General features: G+C 53.9%; 1 protein-coding gene across 4 annotated transcripts in view; it reads left to right on the top strand.

Annotated features, from left to right (window-relative positions):
- CAMSAP3 (calmodulin regulated spectrin associated protein family member 3) overlaps positions 1–23,442 on the top strand; it is a 32,743-nt gene that overhangs the window by 5,856 nt on the left and 3,445 nt on the right. The window contains exons 2-15 of one of the 4 annotated variants that reach the window (XM_007532839.3): positions 4,649–4,902; positions 6,950–7,072; positions 7,155–7,250; positions 7,446–7,478; positions 8,098–8,145; positions 8,445–8,583; positions 12,203–12,342; positions 12,448–12,541; positions 12,637–12,688; positions 12,787–12,860; positions 15,720–15,789; positions 16,522–17,929; positions 21,879–22,018; positions 22,140–22,444. In XM_007532839.3, coding sequence (XP_007532901.2) covers positions 4,649–4,902; positions 6,950–7,072; positions 7,155–7,250; positions 7,446–7,478; positions 8,098–8,145; positions 8,445–8,583; positions 12,203–12,342; positions 12,448–12,541; positions 12,637–12,688; positions 12,787–12,860; positions 15,720–15,789; positions 16,522–17,929; positions 21,879–22,018; positions 22,140–22,444 — 2,976 coding nt within the window. The remainder of the gene's footprint in view (positions 1–4,648; positions 4,903–6,949; positions 7,073–7,154; positions 7,251–7,445; positions 7,479–8,097; positions 8,146–8,444; positions 8,584–12,202; positions 12,343–12,447; positions 12,542–12,636; positions 12,689–12,786; positions 12,861–15,719; positions 15,790–16,521; positions 17,930–21,878; positions 22,019–22,139; positions 22,445–23,442) is intronic. The other 3 variants (XM_060181615.1, XM_060181617.1, XM_060181618.1) reach the window with 3 other exon arrangements.

The raw sequence follows: 23,442 nt of genomic DNA, 5'->3' as shown, positions 1-23,442 counted from the left end.
GTGGTGGAGCAGGGCTGCAGGTGTCTGTCTGTCTCTCTCCTTCTCTCCTTCCCCTTCTCTCAATTTCTCTCTGTCTCTATCCAAAATAGATAGATACAATATAAAAACACACAGCTATTTCTTTTTTAAATGTTCCAAGTGGATTTTGAAGGCTTGGTGTAAAAAAACAACAGAGGATGGGAGAGGTAGTGAAATCTTGTTTCACAGGGATTCCCACCCTCCTCCTTAATTCTCTGCTTGAAACAATCCTTCTCTACACACTGGGTGAAATGTATCAACAAGTTCATGTAACTTGTTTCTTTTTCTCTTGTAACTTGTTTCTTTTTCTCTTGTAACTTGTTTGTTTTTCTCTTGTAACTTGTTTCTATTTCTCCCCCCCCTCCTCCCCCAGAGTCCTGCTCAGCTCTGGCTGATGGTGGTGCTGGGGACTGAACCTGGGACTTCAGAGCCTCAGGCAGGAAAGGCTTCAGTATAACCACTATGCTGTCTCCTGTCCCATTCTACTTTTATTATTTTGGGGACAGAGGTGGGGTGGGGTAGAGAGGTCAGTCTACTACTCACTGGCTATGTTAATTTTTTAAAAAAATATTTATTCCCTTTTGTTGCCCTTGTTGTTTTTTTATTGTTGTAGTTGTTGATGTCGTCGTTGTTGGATAGGACAGACAGAAATGGAGAGAGCAGGGGAAGACAGAGAGGGGGAGAAAAAGATAGACACCTGCAGACCTGCTTCACCCCCTGTGAAGTGACTCCCCTGCAGGTGGGGAGCCGGGGGCTCGAACCGGGATCTTTGTGCCGGTCCTTGCACTTTGTGCCACATGTGCTTAACCCTCTGCGCTACCACCTGACTCCCTGCTAAGTTAATTTTTATTAAAAAAAAGATTTTGTTTATTTTTTAATTTATTTTCCCTTTTGTTGCCCTTGTTTTATTGTTGTAGTTGTTGTCGTTATTGATGTTGTTGTTGGATAGGACAGAGAGAAATGGAGAGAGGAGGAGAAGACAGAGAGGGGAGAGAAAGACAGACATCTGCAGACCTGCTTCACAGACTGTGAAGTGACTCTCTTGCAGGTGGGGAGCCGGGGGCTCGAACCGGGATCCTTACTCCAGTCCTTGAGTTTTGTGCTATGTGCGCTTAACCTGCTGCACTAATGCCTGGCTCCCTTTGGTCTGACTTTTTAAAACAATGTAGGGGCCCTGGCAGTGGCATCCCCGTAGAGTGTACACATTACAGTGCATAAGGACCCAGGTTCAAGCCCTGGTCACCACCTGCAGGGGGAAAGCTTCACGAGTGGTGAAGCAGGGCTGCAAGGTGTCTCTCTGTCTCTCTCCCTATCACCTCCTTTCCCTCTTGATTTCTGGCTGTCTCTGTCCAATAAATAAATAAAGATAATATAAAAAAAATCCAGAACCAAAAAACAATATAGCAAGTCCCCAGAGAAGTCAGAGTGATAGGGGCTGGGTGTGTGTGTGTGTGTGTGTGTGTGTGTGTGTCTTCATTAACCAGGACCTCGCCCGTGGCAGGAAGGGCTCAGGAATGGATTGGGAGGGAGCAGAGTTTGAGTGGCCAGAGAGGGAGAAGATTGGGGGGGGGGGGTGCCCTGTGGGAGGAAGGCTTCCGGGAGGTGGTGCTGGGCAGAGCGCCCAGGCTAGATCCTTAAGTCCTGGATAGATCCCAGGGCATTCAGTTGTGTGTGTGTGTCTGTGTTGGAAGAAAGGGGGCACCCCCAGTGACCTTGGGGTGATGTAGGGTGCGGGGGAGGAAGGAGAGCCTTGGAGAGCCCTTGTATTCAAGGAGTGAGTGAGGAAAAGATAGCACACAGGTGTTGAGAGTTAGGGGTGGGGAGGGTGGGGTGGTTGGAAGGTCAAGTCTAAGATTAGAGGGTGAGTATGGGGCCTGGCTGTCACCACCACCACCCCACCTTGGGTCCTGGGATCCTGAGATCCTGGGGTCCTGCGGCGCATTGCTGGGAAAAGGGGGCACCACCCCAGGGCCTGCTGGGATGTCCTGTCCAGATGTGCTTGAGCAGTGGAATCCCGTCTTCTCTTCCCTGCCCCCTCCACACACACACCCCAGTCCTTTGAAGGATTCTGAATAGTCACTCAATGAGGGGGCAGGGTCCCCCATGCTAGTCCCCTTTGAAATCCTTACTCAGGTCTTAATTCTCTCTACCTTCTTAACCCCGGGTTCCCTTAAACCTTTCTCTCTCTTTTTGCATTTTTTTCTTCTTTTTATTTTAAACTTAAAAAAAAAAGTTGTAGTTATTGTGTTCATTGTTGTGGGATAGGACAGACAGAAATGGAGAGAGGAGGGGAAGACAGAGGGGGAGAGAAAGACAGGCACCTGCAGACCTGCTTCACTGCTTGTGAAGGGAACCCCTGCAGGTGGGAGTCTGGAAACTTGAACCCGCTGCGCTACCACCCGACTCCCTTTGCATTTTTTTCTTTATTGGGAGGATTAATGGTTACAGTCGACCATAAAATACAGTAGTTTGTACATGTGTCACATTTCCCAGTTTTCCATCTAACAATTCAACCCCCACTAGGTCCTTGCGCATTGTAACATGTGTTCAAGCAGGTGCACCACCAACACCTGGCCCCAAGCTTCCCTATTCCCTATCCCTCTGGGAATATGGACCAAAGATCCTTTTATTTTTTAATATTTATTTATTCCCTTTTGTTGCCCATGATGTTTTATTGCTGTAGTTATTATTGTAGTTGTTGATGATGTCGTCGTTGTTGGATAGGACAGAGAGAAATGGAGAGAGGAGGGGAAGACAGAGAGGGAGAGAAAGACAGACACCTGCAGACCTGCTTCACCGCCTGGGAAGCGACTCCCCTGCAGGTGGGGAGCCGGGGGCTCGAACCGGGATCCTTACACCGGTCCTTGCGCTTTGCGCCATGTGTGCTTAACCCACTGCACTACCGCCCGACTCCCTGGACCAAAGATCTTTATGGGGTGCAGAAGATGTGAGGTCTGGCTTCTGTAACTGCTTTTCCGCTGGACATGGGTGTTAAACAGTTTATACATACCCCCAGCCTGTCTCTATCTTTCCTTAGTGGGGTAGGGCTCTGAGGAGGTGGGGTTCCAGGATACATTGGTGAGGGTTTTTGTTTTGTTTTGTTTTCGAGAGCCCTGCTCAGCTCTGGCTGATAGTGGTGCTGGGGATTGAATCTGGGACCTCAGAGCCCCAGGCTGGAATAGCTTTTGCAAAACCTTTATGCTGCCTTCCTAACCTTTATTATTCCAACAGTTTTCTTTAAAATTAATTATTTGAAAGAAAGAATTATTCATTCTTTTAACCAGAGCCCTGCTCAGCCCTGGCTGATGGTGGTACTGGGGATTGAATTTAGGACTTCAGAGCCTCAGGCAGGAAAGTCTTTTCCAGAACCATTATGCTATCTCCCTTGCTCCCAACTCAATTAAAAAATAATTTTTTTTTGCCCTGGTTGATGGGGGTTCTGGGAAAGGTTTTTGTGTCTTCCTGCATCCCTCTTTCACCCCCTCTCCTACTTTCAGCCATAGCCTTCGCACCCCCATTTCCCTCCTCCCAACCAGTAGGGGGTCTCTTTTTTTGTCTTTTAAAATTTTTATTTATTAATTTTTATTGTTGTAGTTATTATTGTTGTTCTTGATGTCGTCGTTGTTGGATAGGACAGGAAGAAATGGAGAGAGGAGGGGAAGACGGGGGAGAAAAAGACAGACACCTGCAGACCTGCTTCACAGTCTGTGAAGCGAGTCCCCTGCAGGTGGGGAGCGGGGGACTTGAACCTGGATCCTTACATGGGTCCTTGTGTTTTGTGCCACATGCACTTAACCCGTTGTGCTACCGCCTGACTCCCGGCCTCTTTTTTTCTTTTCTTCTATTTCTTCTTTTTTTTAATCTTCTTTCTTTCTTTTTAAAGTTAAATTTTTTTTTTTTTACTTATTTATTCCCTTTTGTTGCTTTGCACTTTGCGCCATGTGCGCTTAATCTGTTATGCTACGGCCCGACTTCCTCTTTCTTAATTTCTTTCTTCCTTCCTTCTTTCCTTCCTTCCTTCCTTCCTAGCACTGCTCAGCTCTGGTTTATGGTGATGCAGGGGATTAAACCTGGGACTTTGGAGCCTCAGGCAGGAGAGGTCTCTCTGCAGAACCATTCTTCTGTTTTACCCCCTCCCCTCCTCCTTCCCTTTCTTCCCTCCGCCTCCTGCTTAGGCCCCCAAATTCATGCCTTTTTGGGTTTCTATACGCCCTCCACCTGCCCTTTCTCCCAGCCTCCCAAGCTTGAGTTTGAATCTCATTGTGTGTTTGGGGGTGGGGTGGGGGTGGGGGCGGGCGGGTCACTCCTTGGTTGCTCAGCTGTGTGGCTCTGAGCCACTGATTTGCATTCTCTGTTCTCCAATGTCTGCAGGACCCTCAGAGATTAAGTGATTAAGCCCTGATTGTCATGGTTATAACCTTCCCTGGGCCCAGGCCTTTTTCTGGTGTGTGTGTGTGTGTGTGTGTGTGTGTGTGTGTGTGTGTGTGTGTGTGTGTGTGTGTGTGTGTGTGTGTGTGTGTAGGGGAGGTTATTAGCCTTTGCAATCTGTGCAGACAGGCTCCTCCCCCGTGCTTGCGGGGACTTGCCCGGTGGCCCTGACAGGCCCCCTCCCCTGCCCTCGCCCCCGCAGAGCACGTGCCCTCCGAGCTGTGGGAGCCCTTCTACACCGACCAGTATGCCCAGGAGCACGTGAAGCCCCCGGTCACCCGGCTGCTGCTGTCAGCCGAGCTCTACTGCCGGGCTTGGCGCCAGGCGCTGCCCCAGCTCGAGACGCCGCCCAGCCCCTCGGCGCTGCTGGCCCTGCTGGCACGGAGGGGCACGGTGCCCGCGCTGCCTGAGCGCCCGGTGCAGGAGGCTGACCTGAGGCACCAGCCCATCCTCATGGTAGGTTTGGCCCCGCCCCGTAGCCCCGCCCACTTGACTTGGCCCCTCCCCTGCATGGCTCCGCCTATCAGAGCTGGCCCTTGCCCTTTGCGCCCGGCCCACCTGTGCCAGCCCCTTGCCTTGAGGCCACGCCCACCACTCTCCTCCCCATCATCTAAGGGGCTAGACTTGACTCCTCCCATCTCGTGGCTCCGCCTATCAACTGGCCCCTCCCCTTGCGCCCCATCCCTCAGCTGCTTGCCTTGAGGACACGCCCACCAGGCTCCTCCCCATCACCCATCCCTGGCCCCACCCCTCCACCCCTCCCACCAGGCTTGACTCCTTCATCTGTGGCTCCACCCACCAGAGCTGGCCCCGCCCCTCTTTGTGCCCCGCCCATCGGTTCCAGCCCCTCGTCTTGAGGCCACGCCCACCAGTCTCCTTCCTACGCCCCTCCCACCAGATGTGACCCTCCCCCTTGTGGCTCCACCCATCAATGATGGGCCCCCCCCACCTACCAGAGGCCAAGCCCACCAGACTTTGCTCCTGTTCTTGTCAATCCTCTCACTGGGCCAATCCCCTCCCACGAGGCCCCACCACCCACCATGCGGACATGCCCCTCCCCTTGAGGCTCCTCCCACCGTGCCTGGCCCCTCTTGAGGTCCCACCCACCACACCTAGCCTCTCCCATAGTCCAGGCTCCTCCTCAGATGCTCCGCCCATAAGCTCTGGTCCCACCCCAGAGGCCTAGCCCCTCCTCATGAGGCCCCGCCCACCAGGCTACCTCGGGAGACTCCACCTGTCAGGCCTGGCTCTGCCCCCCCCCAGAGACTACTCTCCAGGTCAAATTGGTGACTTAATTTTTTTTTTTTACTTCATTTTCTTTGTAACCAGAGCCCTTGCTCAGCTCTGAGCTTATGATGGTGCCTGGGATTGAACCTGGGACTTTGGGGCCTGAAGCAGGAGAGTTGCTTTGCAGAACCATCATGCTGTCTACCTCTGTCCCAAACTGGTGGCTTTACAGCTCAGCTCAGTCACACCTTCCTATTTCACTTTGCCTGAGGCCCGCCCTCTGGCTACGGCCCCGCCCATTCAGGCTCCTCCCACTCCAGCTGCTTTCTCATTGGTCACTTACAGACCGCACCCACTGGCACTGACTCCACCCCTCAGGTCTCTAGCTTCCTCCTCATTGGTCGCTTGTGGTGGATGGACTCCTATGCCCTGCCCATTAGCACTGGCCTCATCCAGTAGACTCCTTCCTCTCCAGCAGACTTCTTCCTCATTGGTCATTCAGAGGGACCCACATTGCCCCGCCCACTACCCACGCATGGCCCCGCCCCTCGAGGTCTTCCCGTATCTTCATTGGCTATCATCAGAGACAGAACTCCCATGCTCTGCCCCTCCAGGGTCCCCCCCCCTCCCCTTTATGGTCACTCAAAGGCTAGTTCCGAATTGCACCCGGCCACTACCCAGGGCCCCGCCCATTCAGGCTCCTTCCCTCCAGCTTCTTCCTCATTGGTCATTCATGCTAGTCCTTGGCCCTGCCCACTATCCATGGCCCCGCCCCTTCAGGGCCCTCCCCCTCTACCGTCTTCTGTATTGGTCACTCACCAGGACGTCAGTCCCCTATGCCCGCCCACTCTCTAAGGCCACTCCCTTCTGGATCCGCCCCCTCTGGCTTTTTTCCTCATTGGTCATTTCACAGAGCTGGGCCCCTTCTGCCTCACCCACGCATGACCTCATCCCCTAGCCCCACCCCTCCAGGACTTTCCATCTTCTTCATTGGTCACTTACACAAGCTAGTCCCCCCTCTCCACTTTCCATGCCCCCCAGACCCCCTCCATCAGGCTCCGCCCCCTTTAGCTTCTCCCTCATTGGTCACTAATACAGGGAGATTACAGGGCCCGCCCATGACCCCCTCCCACAAGACTTGGCCCCGCATCTCCAGCCCCCTCCAGATTCTTCCTCATTGGTTGCCCACAAGAGGCTGGGCTTCTATGTTGCCCCGCCCACTGGTCTTGGCCCCGCCCTCTTGAGCTCACCCTCCAGCCCTTGTCCCCCACCCCAGGGCGCCCACCTGGCTGTTATCGATGCCCTCATGGTGGCCTTCGCCTTTGAGTGGACCAAGACCCTGCCTGGTCCCCTAGCTCTGGCCAGCCTGGAACACAAGCTCCTTTTCTGGGTGGACACGGTAGGTGTTGGGGGCTGGGGGGCAGTGGGACTGGGGTGGGGGAACCCCAGAGGGACTGATCTCTGCCTGGAATCCCCGCCAGACCATCCGACGGCTGCAGGAAAAGACGGAGCAGGAAGCCACCCAGCGAGCCTCTCCTGCGGCCCCTGCAGACGGGGTGGCCCCCGCGCAGCCCTCGGTGAGGCTGGGGTGGTGGACAAACAGAGGGACGGATGGACAAGGGGAGGGCCGCATGGACGGGCCCGTGCCTCCTGGCCAGCGTTTCTGCTGGGGGGGGGGGCTGCAGTGACTCTCCCTCTCTTTCTCTCTGTCTGTCTGTCCTCTCCCCTGTGCCCGCCTCCCGCTGCTCCTGCCTCTGCCTCTCTGGCCTCAGTGCCCCACACGCTGGTACTGGAAGCTGGTTCCTGTAAGTGGGGCTGTCTCTGCCCCCCTCCCACTGCTGCCTGCACCTCCTCCCCCCTGCTTGTCGCTTTGTCTGTCTGTGGGTCCCTTTTGCCTGCAGGTCTGCTATCTCTCTCCTGTTCCTCCCCAGCTGTGAGCAAAGGCACAGTTATTTAAAGTGGGGATGGCGGTGTGTGTATGTTCAGCAAGAGGGGAGTTGGGGAGACTGGACCCCATTGGGCAGCACACAAGGAGAAGCCCCTTCTCCAGCCACCAGAGATCCTCAGACCCCCAAAGAGAGGGTGAAGAATTTTTCTGAGATTCCAGCTGCTGATGGTCCCCCAACTTTGGGGGCAGTGGGGAGCCCTTCCTTCCAAGTTGGGGGATTCTGCCTTTGCTTATTCCTGGGGTCTCTCCTCCTACCCTGGGGCCTGAGTTGGGGGGCCGGGGGTCTTGCCTACTCTTGCCTCCTTGCTTTCTCTGCATGACCCCCCCCCCCCCGCCTGATTTTATTGGGCAAGGGAGTTCCTTGCATGAGAGGCTGCTCTGTGGGGTCCCTGCGGGCTGGGAGGAGCTGGGGTCCCCAAAGCTGGCCAGAGCACATTCAGGGGGGGGCTGACAGCTGCTCCTCTCACCTCTCCCAGCACGCAATTGCCTTCTGTTTGAAGGAGTCGGGGAGCAAACCCCCAATGGTAATGTATCCCCTCCCCGTCCTGGGGTCCCCACCCGGGGACCCCCCGCTGCTGGCCTGGCTGCTTGTAGGCACCCCCCTCTGCCCCTAGCTGCTGCCCTCCCCACTTCCGCTGCTCCAGGCTGGCCTCCCTGCCTCCCCCATTCTAGCTCCAGGACTCCCGGCTTCATGCCCCCTCTTGTGCAAAAAAAAAAAAAAAAAAAAGCCACCCCAGGCCTTCCTGCCCAGCCTGCATGACCTCTTGACTTCGGCGGGGGTGGGCAGGCCGACCTCTGACCCTGGTGTGGCTCACACCCGCAGATCCGGTACCGCAAAGACCGCGCTGTAGCCCGACGTGCCCCCTGCTTCCCGGCTGTGACGAGCCTCCAGGACCTGGCGAGTGGGGCCGCGCTGGCTGCCACCATTCACTGCTACTGTCCCCAGCTGCTGCGCCTGGAGGGTGAGCCGTGGGCGGGGCTTTTCTGGGTGGTGGGAGCTTCGGGACGGTGAGTTGGCGAGTGGGCGGGGCCATGGAGTGTGAATGGGCGTGGCTGTGGGGTAGTGGGCGGGTCCGAGCGAGCCAATGGGCGTGACTGCAGTGTGGGCGGGGTCGAGTGAATGGGTGGGGCCGGCCGTGGGAGTGGAGAGAAGGCCCAGTGAGTGGGAGGGGCTGAGTGAGTGGGCGGGGGCCTTTTGGGTGGTGGGCGGGGCTGGACGAGGGGGCGGGACCACCTACGTGTGAGCTGAATGTGAGTGGGTGAGGCCATGTGAGTGGATGGGCGGGGTGATTGAAAGGGACTGTGGTGGGTGGGTGGGGCCGGGTGATGGAGTGGGGGCGGGCCATTGAGGGAGGGGGCGGGGCCACGTGGTTGTGGGCGTGGTCTTGAGGCTGAGTGGGTGGGGCCTGCGAGTGAGCAGGCAGGCATCCCGGCCTGGGCACCCGAAGAACCAGTGCCTGTGGGCAGTCCGGGCTCTGCAAACTTCTCTCTTGTCCTGAGTAGCTGTGTGACTTTGCACAACTGTCTAGACCCCTCTGCTTCCGGGAGCTTCTCTGTTCCCTCTGAGCAAGAATCATACAAGAGCCAGAGAGCTCGTTGAGTGACAGAGCACAGACCTTGTGTGCCCGACGTCCCAGATTCAAGCCCGGGCTGAGTTGAACTCTGATCTTTGTCTTTTTTTTTTTTTTTTTTAATTTTTTTAACCAGAGCACTGTTCGGCTCTGGCTTATGGTGGTGCGGGGGGGATTGAACCTGGGACTTTGGAGCCTCAGGCATGAGAGTCCGTTTACATAACCATTATGCATGCTATCTACCCTCCGCCCTATTTTTTTTAAATATTTATTTTATTTTATTTATTCCCTTTTGTTGCCCTTGTTGTTTTTTTTATTGTTGTAGTTGTTATTGTTGTTGTCGTTGTTGGATAGGACAGAGAGAAATGGAGAGAGGAGGGGAAGACAGAGAGGAGGAGAGAAAGACAGACACCTGCAGACCTGCTTCACCGCCTGTGAAGCGACTCCCCTGCAGGTGGGGAGCCGGGGTTCGAACCGGGATCCTTATGCCGGTCCTTGTGCTTTGCGCCACCTGCGCTTAACCCGCTGCGCTACAGCCCGACTCCCCTTCCGCCCTATTTTTTTTTAAAAAAGATTTTATTTATTTATGAGACAGATAGGAGAGAGAGAAAGAACCAGACATCACTGGCACATGTGCTGCCGGGGATCGAACTCGGGACTTCATGCTTGAGAGTCCAAAGCAGTGATCTGCACCACCTCCCGGACCACTGTCTATTTAAATATATACAGTATTGACTTTTATTTTTTCGTTTTTTATTGGAGAGCAGAGAGAAATAGAGAAGGGAGGAAGAGATAGAGAGGGAGAGGGATAGAGAGACACCTGCAGACCTGCTTCAACCACATGTGAGGCGACCCCCCCCAGGTGATTTGAACCAGGGGTTTGAACTGGGATCCTTGGGAATGGTACTATTGTGCTTAACCTGGTGGAACCACTGCCCGGCCCCCTATTCATTTTTATTTTATTTTATTTTAATTTATTTCTTTATTGGGGAATTAATGTTTTACATTCAACAGTAAATACAATAGTTTGTACATGCATAACATTCCCCAGTTTTCCATTTAACAATAAAACACCCACTATGTCATTTATCACTTTTATTTTCGTGAGAGATACTGTGAGAGAGACCAGAGCCCTGCTCCGCTCTCGCTGATGGTGGTGCTGGGGATTGAACCTGGGACTTCAGAGCCCCAGACAGGAGAGTCTCTATGCTGTATGTCATACTATATTTTTCAAAGATATGTCTTTATTTTCAAAAGAGAGAGACAGAGATAGATAGAGATGGAATAAACCAGAACATCACTCTGGCACAAGCAATGCCGGGCCCAGAAGTCAGGACCTCATGCTTGAGGGTACAATGCTTTATCCACCGCGCCCCTTCCTGGACAGCAAAGTTTTTTTCTTTTCTTCCTTTCCCTTCCCTTCCCTCCCTCCCTTCCTTTCTTTCCTCCATTCTCCCCCCTCCCTCTCTCCCTCTCTCTTCATCTGTCTCTCTCTCTTTCTCTGTCTCTCTGTTTTTTCCCCCAGAGAACTGCTCAACTCTGGCTGATGGTGGTGTTAGAGATTCAACCTAGAACTTATTTTTTTGTTGTTGTTCTTGCCTCCAGGGTTATTGTGGGGCTCTGTGCCTGCACCACAAATCCACTGCTCCTGGAGGCCATTTTTTTCCCTTTTGTTACCCTGGTTGTTTTATCATTGTTGTAGTTATTATTATCATTGTTATTGATGTCATTGTTGTAGGATAGGACAGGGAGAAATGGAGAAAGGAGGGGAAGACAGAGGGGGCGCTTCACCGCCTGTGAAACGACTCCCTTGCAGGTGGGAAGCCAGGGGCTCGAACTGGGATCCTTATACCGGTCCTTGCACTTTGTGCCACGTGCGCTTAACCCACTGCGCTACTGCCCGACCCCCTTAACCTGAAACTTTAAAAAATATATATTTATTTTATTTTATTAATTTTTTATTTATGAAAAGGAAACATTGACAAAACCAGAGGATAAGAGGGGCACAACTTCAGACAATTTCCGTATACCAACCCCGTCCCCTGATAGCTTTCTTATTCTTTATCCCTCTGGGAGTATGGACCCAAGATCATTGTGGGATGCAGAAGGTGGAAGGTCTGGCTTCTGTAATTGCTTCCTCGCTGAACATGGGCATTGACAGGTGGATCCATACTCCCAGCCTGCCTCTCTCTTTCCCTAGTGGGGAAGGGCTCTGGGGAAGCGGAGCTCCAAGGCACATTGGTGAGGTTGTCTGTCCAGGGAAGTCTGGTCAGCATCCTGCTAGCATCTGGAACCTGGTGGCTGAAAAGAGAATTAACATACAAAGCCAAACAAATTGTTGAACAATCATGGACCTAAAGGCTGGAATAGTGCTGGTGAAGTGTTGGGGGGGTGTCCTCCATTTTGTAGCTAGTTAGTAGGCATATTTTAGTTATATTTCAAAGGACCTGTAGCTGTACTAGTGTTTGTTGTTTGTTTGTTTGTTTGCCTGAGCCTGAAATCTGATATGCAGGTGAATCCTAATTATTGTCTGGGGAGATGATGTCATGGCTGGGAAAAGGACCAGAAAGCTGGATCAGAGGAGAGTAGCTCCCTAATATGGGAAAGGGGTATAACTATTACTGTAAACCCCATCAATTTGATGTGATCGGGGGCCCATAATTAGCTTAGGAGCCTGTTTGACCTCTACATCCCTCTAAAAAGTATTTATTTTAATGAAAGAAAGAGAAAGACAGACACACACACACACACACACACACACACACACAGCAACACAAAGCAATGCTGGGGGTGGGGTGCAGGGGTGCTCCAACTCGGGATTTCACACCTGCAAAAGCCCATTTGAGCGTTATGGTGGAAGGGGTGTGTCTCTGCCAAAGGTGGCAAGGTCCATGTGTGCCATCTGCTGGGCTGGACTGGCCTGTGTGCTGCTTCTCTCCTCTCTGCCTCGGGATTCCCCCACCCCCATCCCGTCCTCAATGCTGGGGACCCAGACTTTGTGTCCCCACAGAGGTTTGCCTCAAGGACCCTATGTCCGTGGCGGACAGCTTGTATAACCTTCAGCTGGTGCAGGACTTCTGTGCTTCGCGCCTTCCCCGTGGCTGTCCGCTGGCTCTGGAAGATTTGCTCTATGTGCCTCCACCTCTCAAGGTAAACCTCCCCTGGAGGGCTGGGGGGGACCCCAGGGATAGGCAAGGGGGCATACGTCTGAGGGTGGGGGGGACCCCCACAGCTGAGGCTTCTTTCCATCTCTAGATCAACCTTGTGGTGCTCTTGGCGGAAATGTTTATGTGTTTCGAGGTCCTGAAACCAGACTTCGTTCAAGCCAAGGACTTACCCGACGGACATGGTGAGGCTGGGCCCCGGAGGGCCCTGGAGTGGGGGTTGATCTGGGGGGTCCTCCCCCCACCTGGGGCTCGTCTGATGCTCTGCTCTTTGCCCCAGCTGCCTCCCCCCGGGCTGCGGAGACCGCCACGCCCCAGAACAGCGGCAGCAGGTAGGCAGCACCTTGAGGGACTCCCTTACTTCTTGTTGGGGTGCTGCAATGTGGGAGGGGGGGATGGTTGATGTTCCTTTTCTGTCTGTCTCTGATAGTTCTCCTGTTTTCAACTTCCGCCACCCACTCTTGTCGTCTGGAGGTCCCCAGTCCCCACTCCGTGGGTCCACAGGTGAGAGGGCAGGGCTGGTTCATCAGTAGAGGGAGATCCCCTCCATCCCACACCTGTCCCCTTATGATTGCCTCCCTGGGGGTATACCAGGATAGCTAACATAACAGTTCTGCAAAGAGACACTCATGCCTGGGGCTCCAAAATCCCAGGTTCAATCCCTTGCACCACCATCAGCCAGATCTAAACAGTGCTCTGGTTTTAAAAATAAATAAGGGAGTTGGGCAGTAGCACAGCGGCTTAAGCGCACATGGCGCAAAGCGCAAGGACGGGAGTAAGGATCCCAGTTCGAGCCCTGGCTCCCCACCTGCAGGGGAGTCGCTTCAAAGGCAGTAAAGCAGGTCTGCAGGTGTCTGTCTTTCTCTCCCCCTCTGTCTTCCCCTCCTCTCTCCATTTCTCTCTGTCCTGTCCAACAATGACGACAATAATAATAATTACAACAATAAGGCAACAAGGGCAGCAAAAGGGAATAAATAAATAAATAAAAATTTAAAAAAAAGAAAGAAGTAGGGGGTCGGGCGGTAGCACATCGGAAGGCTGTGAAGCTTAAGGACCGGCTTAAGGATCCCGGTTCGAGCCCCCAGTTCCCCACCTGCAGGGGAGTCACTTCACAAGCGATGAAGCAGGTCTACAGGTGTCTGTCTTTCTCTCCCCCTCTCTGTCTTCCCCTCCTCTTTCCACTTCTCTCTGTCCTATCCAACAACAACATCAGTAGCAATATTAATAACCACAACAATGATAAACAACAGGGCAACAAAAGAAGATAAAATATCCTCCTGGAACGGATTCATGGTGCAGGCACCAAGCCCTGGTAGTAACCCTGGAGGCAATAAATTCTTCTTCTTCTAGCGTTTGCCCTTCTTCCGTAGCCAGTCAACAGCGTCAGGTTGAGCCTGATGTAAAGTTTCGAGACCTCCTTTGAATCTGGAGAGGTGACAGTCGTTGACTATGTGGGTCATAGTCTGTCTGGAGCCGCAGGGGCAGTTCAGGTCGTCTCTGGCTCGCCAGCGATGGAACATAGCGGCGCACTGGCCATGGCCTGTTCGATAGCGATTGAGGAGGGCCCAATCATAACGTGCTAGGTCAAAGCCGGGTTGACGCTTACAGGGGTCTGTGATGAGGTGTTTGTTCTCAGCTGACTGCCAACTCTGTTTCCAAGAGTCTGGAACAGAGAAGTTCAGTGTAGGCGTAGGGGACCAGATTGGGTGATGAGACGTCAAGCGTTGGACAGGGTGGGAGAAGATATCCGCGTATATTGGCAGGTCCAGTGGAGCGTAGACGCGGGGAATGAACTTAGATGATGACGCGATAAATAAATACAAATAAATAAATACAGATTCTGGGGGACACTTATTCTTCTAGTGACTCCCCATGTCCTCCTCCATGGCTCATCAAGACCCCCCAGATATTCCCCAACCCAACCAGGGAGAGATCTCAGTCTGGTGGAATACAGGACTTGCACACCGGAGGCCCCAGTGGCTGCAGGTTCAGTCCCCAACACTGTCTCTTAGGTTGTAGCAGGGAAGAAGTCAAGCTCTCACTATCTGCAGATGATATGATAGTAGACATAGAAAGACCTAAAGAATCCTGCAGAAAGCTACTGGAAGTTATTAGGCAATATAGCAAGGCTACAAAATCAATGTACAAGAATCTGGCATTTCTCTATGCAAACACTAAATCTGAAGAAGACATCCTGAAATCACTCCCATTCATTATTGCAGCAAAATAAATAAGATACCTAGGAATAAACCTGACCAAAGAAGTGTAAGACTTGTATAATGAAAACTATGAGTCCCTGTTCAAAGAAATAGAAAATGATACCAAGAAATGGAAAAATATCCCATGCTCATGGATTGGAAGAATTAATATCATCCAAATGAATATTCTCCCCAGACCCATATACAAATTCAATGCGATACCATCAAAGTCCCATCAAGTTTCGTTAAGAGAATAGAACAAAAACTACCATCATTTATCTGGAACCGGAAAACACCAGGAATCACCACAACAATCTTGAGGAAAAGAAACAAATGGGGGAGTCGGGCAGTAGTGCAGTGGGTTAAGCGCAGGTGGCGCAAGGTGCAAGGACCGGCGTAAGGTTCCCAGCTCCCCACCTGCAGGGGAGTCGCTTCACAGGCGGTGAAGCAGGTCTGCAGGTGTCTTTCTCTCCCCCTCTCTGTGTTCCCCTCCTCTCTCCATTTCTCTGTGTCCTATCCAACAACGATGACATCAATAACAATAATAACTACAACAATAAAACAAGGGCAACTAAAAGGAAAATAAATAGATATTAAATATTAAAAAATAAAGACCCTGTGCCTTGGGGAGTTGGGTGGTGGTGCAACTGGTTGATCACACACATTACAACACACAAGGACCCAGGTTCAAGACCCTGGTCTCCACCTCCAAGAGGAAAGTTCTGGGAATGGTGAAACAGGACTGCAGGTGTCTCTGTCTCTCTGTCTCCCCAACCCTCTCGATTTCTGCTTGTCCCTATCCAATAGATAAAGATAATAAGAATTTTAAAAATGCATAAAAAAATAAAGACCCAGGACGATGCAGTCAGTGACTTAAGCGGTTGAATGCACAGATTGCCATGTGCAAGGACTGGGTTCGAGCCCCAGGTCCCCACCTGCGGGGGGTGGGAGCTTCCTGAACAGTGAAGCAGGGTTGCAGGTGTCTCTCTGCGTCTTTCCTCCTTCCCATTTCAGTTTCTGTCTTAGCTACAAAAAAAAAAAAAAAAAAAGCAAAAGCAGACAAAAATAATAATACAACCACTAGTGACTCCCCTAGCGACACCTCAGCCTGACCCCTGGGTCCCAGTGTCCCCGGGCCAGTGACCAGTACCCTCCCTGTCCCCAGGCTCCATGAAGTCCTCCCCGTCCATGTCCCATATGGAGGCCCTGGGGAAGGCCTGGAACCGCCAGCTCAGGTAAGCGCCAGGCTTGGTTTAGGGGTGGGGCAGGGGTGGGGCCCAGGCATATTTCAGGGGTGGGGCCCAGAAGGTCCCAGGGGAAGGGGGTCTGGACAAGTTTATGGTGTGTGGCCTAGACAGGTCTGAGGGGGTGGGGTTCAGGTTGATTCTAGAGGTTGGGGCCCAGACAGGTCCTAAGGGTAGGGTGGAAGGGAGGGGGTGGGGCTAGACAGGTTCAGGGGACGGGGCCTAGACAGGTCCCAGGGTGCACGCCCTTAAGTCCCTGGGGTGGGGCTAAGGGCTAGACTGTTCAGGGGTGGGGCCCAGATTCCAGGGATGGGGGTCCTGGTTCCAGGGGCGGAGCCTAAACAGATTCCAGGAGGCGGGGCCAAGGACAAGAAGATTGAGGGGCGTGGCCTAAACAGGTCACAGGGGTGGGACATAGGGCTAGAAGCTTCAGGGGGCGTGGCCCAGATTCCGGGGGCGTGGCCTAGTCAGGCCCTAAGGGGCCGGGTGGGACCCAGGCTGGTCCAAGGAGCGAGGCTGGTGGATAGACAGGTTCAGGGGATGGAGACTTGACAGGTCCCGGGATGGGGCCCAGACTGCTTTGAAGGGGAGATAGCCCAGGCAGGTACAAGGGGCGGGGCCTAGCCAGATCCCATGGGGCGGGGCCCAGGCAGATGGGGGCTGACCCCTCCCTCCCTGCCCCCTCCCTCCCTTCCCCCCCCCCCCCCCCCCCCCGCCTTGCAGCCGCCCCCTCTCCCAGGCCGCGTCGTTCAGCACCCCCTTTGGCCTGGACAGCGATGTGGACGTGGTGATGGGAGACCCGGTCCTCCTGCGCTCCGTCAGCTCTGATAGCCTGGGCCCCCCACGCCCTGCCGCCGCTGCTGCTGCTGCGTCCCCTGGACCCCCGCCACCCACCGCCGAGCCCGGGGAGCTGCCCACCATCGAGGAGGCCCTGCAAATCATCCACAGCGCCGAGCCCCGCCTGCTCCCGGACGGCGCGGCCGACGGCAGCTTCTACCTCCACTCCCCAGAGGGCCCCAACAAGGCCCCGGTCTACCTGTCTCACCCGGAGCCCCCCCTGAAGCCCGAGCCCCCCGGCCCACCTGCAGGGCAGGCCCAGCCGTCGGAGGGCAGCTCCTCCCCGAAGGCCCAGCCGTCAGAAGTGAAGATGACCAGCTTTGCCGAGCGCAAGAAACAGCTGGTGAAGCCGGAGACAGATCCTGGGTCCCCGGCAGCAGTGGCAGCGACAGGGGGACTCCCCCCCGAGGCCTTGAGCTCGGAGATGAGTGAGCTGGGCGCCCGGCTGGAGGAGAAAAGGCGGGCCATCGAGGCCCAGAAGCGCCGGATCGAGGCCATCTTCGCCAAACACCGTCAACGCCTGGGCAAAAGTGCCTTCCTGCAGGTGCAGCCCAGGGAGGCCAGCGGGGAAACTGAGGCAGAGCCGGAAGCAGAGGCCGAGCCCAGCCCGGTGCCCGGCGGGGAGCGGGCGGCCGGCGAGGGCCAGGGGGAGCCCTCCCCGCGCCCCAAGGTGGTCACGTTCTCTGCCGACGTGGGTCCACCACCCCCCGAGGGGCTGGGGGACTATAACAAGGCGGTCAGCAAACTGAGTGCGGCACTGAATTCACTGCAGAGGGACATGCAGAGGCTCACAGACCAGCAGCAACGCCTCCTGGCCCCCCCGGATCCCCCTGGGCCTGCCCCGGCTTCGGCCACCTGGGTCATCCCGGGGCCCCCCAGCGCCCCCAAGGCCGCATCCCCCAGCCCCGCCCGACGAGCCCCGGCCTCCCGCCGCAGCCCCGGGCCGAGCCCCGCACCCCGGAGCCCCAAACACACACGGCCGGCCGAGTTGCGCCTGGCCCCCCTGACCCGCGTGCTCACGCCCCCCCACGACGTGGACAGCCTCCCCCACCTGCGCAAGTTCTCCCCCAGCCAGGTGCCCGTGCAGACCCGTTCGTCCATCCTCCTGACCCAGGGCACCCCGCCCGAAGAACCCCCCAGCCGGCCCGGCCTCATCGAGATCCCTTTGGGCAGCCTGGAGGAGCCCCCCGCTGAAGATGAGGCTGATGGGAGCCCACCTGGGGCCGAGGACTCCCTGGAGGAGGAGGCATCTTCCGAGGGAGAGCCCCGGGCTGGGCTGGGGTTCTTCTATAAGGTGGGTGTCTTCTGAGTGGGTGGGTGGAGGGGCAGGAAGTGGGGAGACGGGGTGGGGGGACAGTAACTGGAGTTGGCACATGGGTGGATGGGTGAATGACAAAGGTGGACAGAAGGTGGATGGATGGATGGATGGATGGATGGGTAGCTGGATGGATGGGTGAGTGGATGGATGGATGGGTGAGTGGATGGATGGATGGATGGATGAGTAGATGTATAAGTGATAAAAGGATGTGGACAGGTAGAATAGTTTGATAGAAGGTGGGTAAGTAGATGGATGGATGAATAAGTGAGTGGGTAGGTGAGTAGGAAAGTGAATGGGTGGGTGGATGGATGGATGGAAAGATGAATTGATGGATGGAAAGATGAATTGATGCATGGAAAGATGATGGATGAATGGAAAAATGGATAGATGATGGAAGGATGGATAGAGGATGGATGGATGGATGGATGGATGGATGGATGGATGGAAATATGGATGGATAGATGAATGATGGGTGGAAAGATGGATGGGTGATGGAAGGAAAAATGGATGGATGGATGGAAGGATAATGGGTGGAAAGATGGGAGGATGGATGGATGGATAATGGATGGAAAGATGGATGAATAGATGAATGATGGGTGGAAAGATGGATGGATGATGGATGGAAAGATGGGTGATAGATGATGGATGGAAAGATGGGTGATGGATGATGGAAGGAACGATGGGTGATGGGTGATGGATGGATGGATAATGATGGGTAATGAGTGGGTGGATAATGGGTGGATGGATGGAAGGATGGATGGATAGATGAATGATGGGGGAAAGATGGATGGATGATGGAAGGAAAGATGGGTGGATAGATGATGGATGGATTATGGGTAATGGGTGGATGGATGGATAGATGGATGGAAGGATGGATGGAAAGATGGGAGGATGGATAATGGATGGATGGATGGATAATGATGGGTGGAAATATGGATGGATGATGGATGGAAAGATGGATGGATGATGGATGAATAATGGATGGATGGATGGATGGATGGATAATAGATGGATGGATAATGGATGGAAAGATGGGAGGATGGATGGATAGATGAATGATGGGTGGAAAGATGGATGATGGATGGAAAGATGGGTGGATAGGCGAATGATGGGTGGAAAGATGGACATGATGGATGGATGGATAATGGGTGGAAAGATGGGAGGATGGATGGGTAATGGATGGATGATGGGTGGAAAGATGGATGGATGATGGAAGGAAAAGATGGATGGATGGATGAGTGTTAAAGGATGTGGACAGGTAGAGTGGTTTGATAGAAGGTGGGTGAGTGGGTGGAAAGATAGACTGATGGATGGGTTGGTGGGTGGATGGGTGATGAGGCTTAGAAGGTGGGGAGAAAGAGTAGCTAGATGGACAGTGGCAGACAAGTGGCTGGATGGCTGGGTGGGCAGGAACAGAGAGATGAGGTGGTGCGTCTGAAATGACCGAGTGGGGTGGGTGGTGGGTGGAGGCTCATGCAGTTAAGAACACATAGTACAATGTGCAAGGACCCGGGTTCGAGCCCCGGCTCCCCACCTACAGAGGGGTCTCTTCACAAGTGATGAAGCAAGTCTGCAGGTGTCCATCTTCCTGTCTCCCTCTCCTCTCTCAATTTCTCTCTGTCCTGACCAATAGAATGTAAATTAATAATAATAATAATAATAATAATGGCCACCAGGCACAATGGATTCATAGTGGCCAGGGTGGACGGATGGACACAGAGGTGGGCTGAGTGCTGGATACACAGGGCTGAGGTCTTCTGCGCCGTCTTCCTCCTCATGCTTCCACCCGCCCTCAGCCCACGGAGAGCAGGAGAGACAGCACAGCACTGCTCCACCATTCATGGAGGGGCCTCTCTTGGTGCCTTGTAGGTCTTCCCATGTGGTGCTGGGGCTCAAGCCTGGGTCCTCACGTGTGGTACAAGGTGTTGCTCCATCAGGTCACACTGGGGCCAGGTGGTGGTGGCGCACTTGGCTGAGCGCACATGTTACAGCGCACAAGGACCCAGGTTCAAGCCCCTGGTTCCCACCTGCAGGCGGAAAGCTTCACGAGTGGTGGAGCAGGGCTGCAGGGGTCTCTCTGTCTCTTTTCTGAAAATGGTGGATGAGTATATATCTAAAGATGATGGATGGATGGATGGATGGATGGATGGATGAGAGAAGGTGGACCAGTCGAGTGGTTAGATGAACAGAAGATGATGGATGGATGGATGGACAGGTAGGTGGATGGATGGATAGGTGGATGTGTGAATGGATGAATGAATGAATGAATGATAAGGGTTTTCAGGGAGTGGGAGTAGATGGACAGAAGGTGGTGGGTAGGTAAATGGATGGATGACTGGGTAGATGGATGGATAACTGGGTAGATGGATGGATGACTGGGTAGATGGATGGATGAGTGGGTAGATGGATGGGTGTGTGGATAGACAAATGGATGGATGGCTGGCTAGGTGGATGGATGGATAAGTGGAGGGATGGATGGATAAGTGGATGGAGGGATGGTTGGATGGATGAGTGACTGGATGGCTGGGTAGATGGATGGAAAGATGGATGGGTGGATGGATGGATGGATAAGTGGCTGGCTGGCTGGATGTGTGGACAGAGGGAAAGATGGATGGATGGATGGGTGGATAAGTGAATGGATGGATGGATGGATGAGTGGATGGATGGATGGATGGATGAGTGAATGGATGGATGGATGAGTGGATGGATGGATGGATGAGTGGATGGATGGATGGATGGATAAGTGAATGGATGGATGGATGGATAAGTGAATGGATGGATGGATGGATGAGTGGATGGATGGATGGATAGATAAGTGGATGGATGGATGCATGGATAGATAAGTGGATGGATGGATGAGTGGATGGATGGATGGATGGATGGATAAGTGAATGGATGGATGGATGGATGGATGGATGGATGGATAGAAAAGTGGATGGATGGATGGATAGATAAGTAGATGGGTGGATGGATGGATGTATGGATGGATGGATGAGTGGATGAATGGATAGATAAGTGGATGGATGAGTGGATGGATGGATGGATGGATGGATGGATGAGTGGATGGATGGATGGATGAGTGGATGGATGGATGGATAGATAAGTGGATGGATGGATGCATGGATAGATAAGTGGATGGGTGGATGAGTGGATGGATGGATGGATGGATAAGTGAATGGATGGATGGATGGATGGATGGATAGAAAAGTGGATGGATGGATGGATAGATAAGTAGATGGGTGGATGGATGGATGTATGGATGGATGGATGAGTGGATGAATGGATAGATAAGTGGATGGATAAGTGAATGGATGGATGGATGGATGAGTGGATGGATGGATGGATGGATGGATGGATGAGTGGATGGATGGATGGATAGATAAGTGGATGGATGGATGCATGGATAAGTGGATGGGTGGATGGATGGATGGATGAGTGGATGGATGGATGGATAGATAAGTGGATGGATGAGTGGATGGATGGATGGATAGATAGATAAGTGGATGGATGGATGGATAAATGGATGGATGGATGGATGGATGGATGAGTGGATGGATGGATGGGTAGATAAGTGGATGGATGGATGGATAAGTGGATGGATGGATGGATGAGTGGATGGATAGATGAATAAGTGGATAGATGGATGGATGGATGGATATTGGATGGATGGATAGATGGATAAGTGGATGGATGGATGGATGGATGAGTGGATGGATGGATGAATAAGTGGATAGATGGATGGATGAATAGATAAGTGGATGGATGGATGGATGGATAAGTGGATGGAGGGATGGGTGGATGGATGGATGGATGGATAAGTGGCTGGGTGGGTGGATGGATGGATGGGTGGAAAGATGGATGGATGAATAGCCAGCCAGCCTCCCTGTCCCCCTCTAACCCTGATCCCCCCACACACACCCCCCAGGATGAAGACAAGCCCGAGGACGAGATGGCCCAGAAACGGGCGAGCCTCTTGGAGAGGCAGCAGCGACGGGCAGAGGAGGCTCGAAGACGCAGGCAGTGGCAGGAGGCTGAGAAGGAGCAGCGGAGAGAGGAGGCTGTGCGGTGAGGCTGGGGTCCCCCCACTACACCCCAATCTGCAGGGCAGCCCCCCTGCCGGGGGGTGGTGGAAAGTGGTGGAGGGGCACTCTGTCTCTGACTGCTTCCTCTCACCCTGCATCTGCAGGTTGGCCCAGGAGGATGTGGCCCCCACACCCCCGGCCCCCGCGGCCCCCCAAGCTCCTCCCACAGGGGCCCCTGCCGGCCGGGGCCCAGCCGAAGAAGAGGTGGGACCCCGGCGGGGGGACTTCACGCGGCTGGAGTATGAACGGAGGGCCCAGCTCAAATTGATGGACGATCTTGACAAGGTGCTTCGGCCCCGGGCAGTGGGCACCGGGGGGCCCAGCCGGGGGGGCCGCAGGGGTCCCCGACCTCGTTCCGGCTGCTGTGACGATTCCGCCCTGGCCAGGAGCCCCGCCCGAGGCCTGCTGGGTGAGACCCCTGGGTGGGTGAGGGGGTGGTCCCCAGGTGGGCAGGGTGGGCCGGGGATCTGGGGGCTGCTGCAGTGGCATTGGGAGTGCCAGGTACTGTGGGCTGGGTTTTCCTCTGGGCTGGGTTGTGTGAGGCTCCTGCAGGCATGTTTGAGGGTGCAGGGGATGTTGGCAGTGGGGTTCATTCCCGTTGATCAATGCTGGTTCCTTACAAAGATATTTCTCCTCTGTTGGGAGCCGGGAAATGGCGCACCAGGTTAAGCACACATAGTACAAAGCACAAGGATCCGGGTTTGAGCCCCCGGCTCCCCACCTATAGGAGGGAGTTGCTTCTCAAGCGGTGAAGCAGGTCTGCAGGTATCTCTCTGTCTCGCTTCCTCTCTATCTCCCCCTCCTCTTTAAATTTCTCTCTGTCCTATCCAATAAAATGGAAAAACTGGATGTCAGGAGCAGTGGACTTGTAGTGCTGGCACCAAGCCCCAGCAATAACCCTAGGGGCAAAAAAAAATTTCCTGGGGAGTCGGGTGGTAGTACAGCAGGTTAAGAGCACATAGTATGGGAGTCGGGCGGTAGCGCAGTGGGTTAAACACACGTGGCGCCAAGCAAAAGGACCGGCATAAAGATCCCGGTTCGAGCCCCCGGCTCCCCACCTGCAGGGAGGTCGCTTCACAGGCGGTGAAGCAGGTCTGCAGGTGTCTGTCTTTCTCCCCCCCTCTCTGTCTTCCCCTCCTCTCTCCATTTCTCTCTGTCCTATCCAACAATGACAACATCAATAACAATAATAATAACCACAACAACAATAAACAAGGGCAACAAAAGGGAAAAAAAATAGCCTCCGGGAGCAGTGGATTCGTGGTGTACGCACCGAGCCCCAGCAGTTACCCAGGAGGCCAAAAAAAAAAATTCCCCCCCCCCGTTTATATGGGGCAGATATCTCTCCTTTCTCTCTCTCTGTCTCTCTCTCTTAAAAATACCCAGGGCCAGGTGATAGAACAGCCA

This window comes from Erinaceus europaeus, chromosome 23 (assembly GCF_950295315.1).
Source record: "Erinaceus europaeus chromosome 23, mEriEur2.1, whole genome shotgun sequence".
NCBI classification, from domain to species: domain Eukaryota; kingdom Metazoa; phylum Chordata; class Mammalia; order Eulipotyphla; family Erinaceidae; genus Erinaceus; species Erinaceus europaeus.
This window is presented reverse-complemented; position numbering and strand designations above follow the sequence as displayed.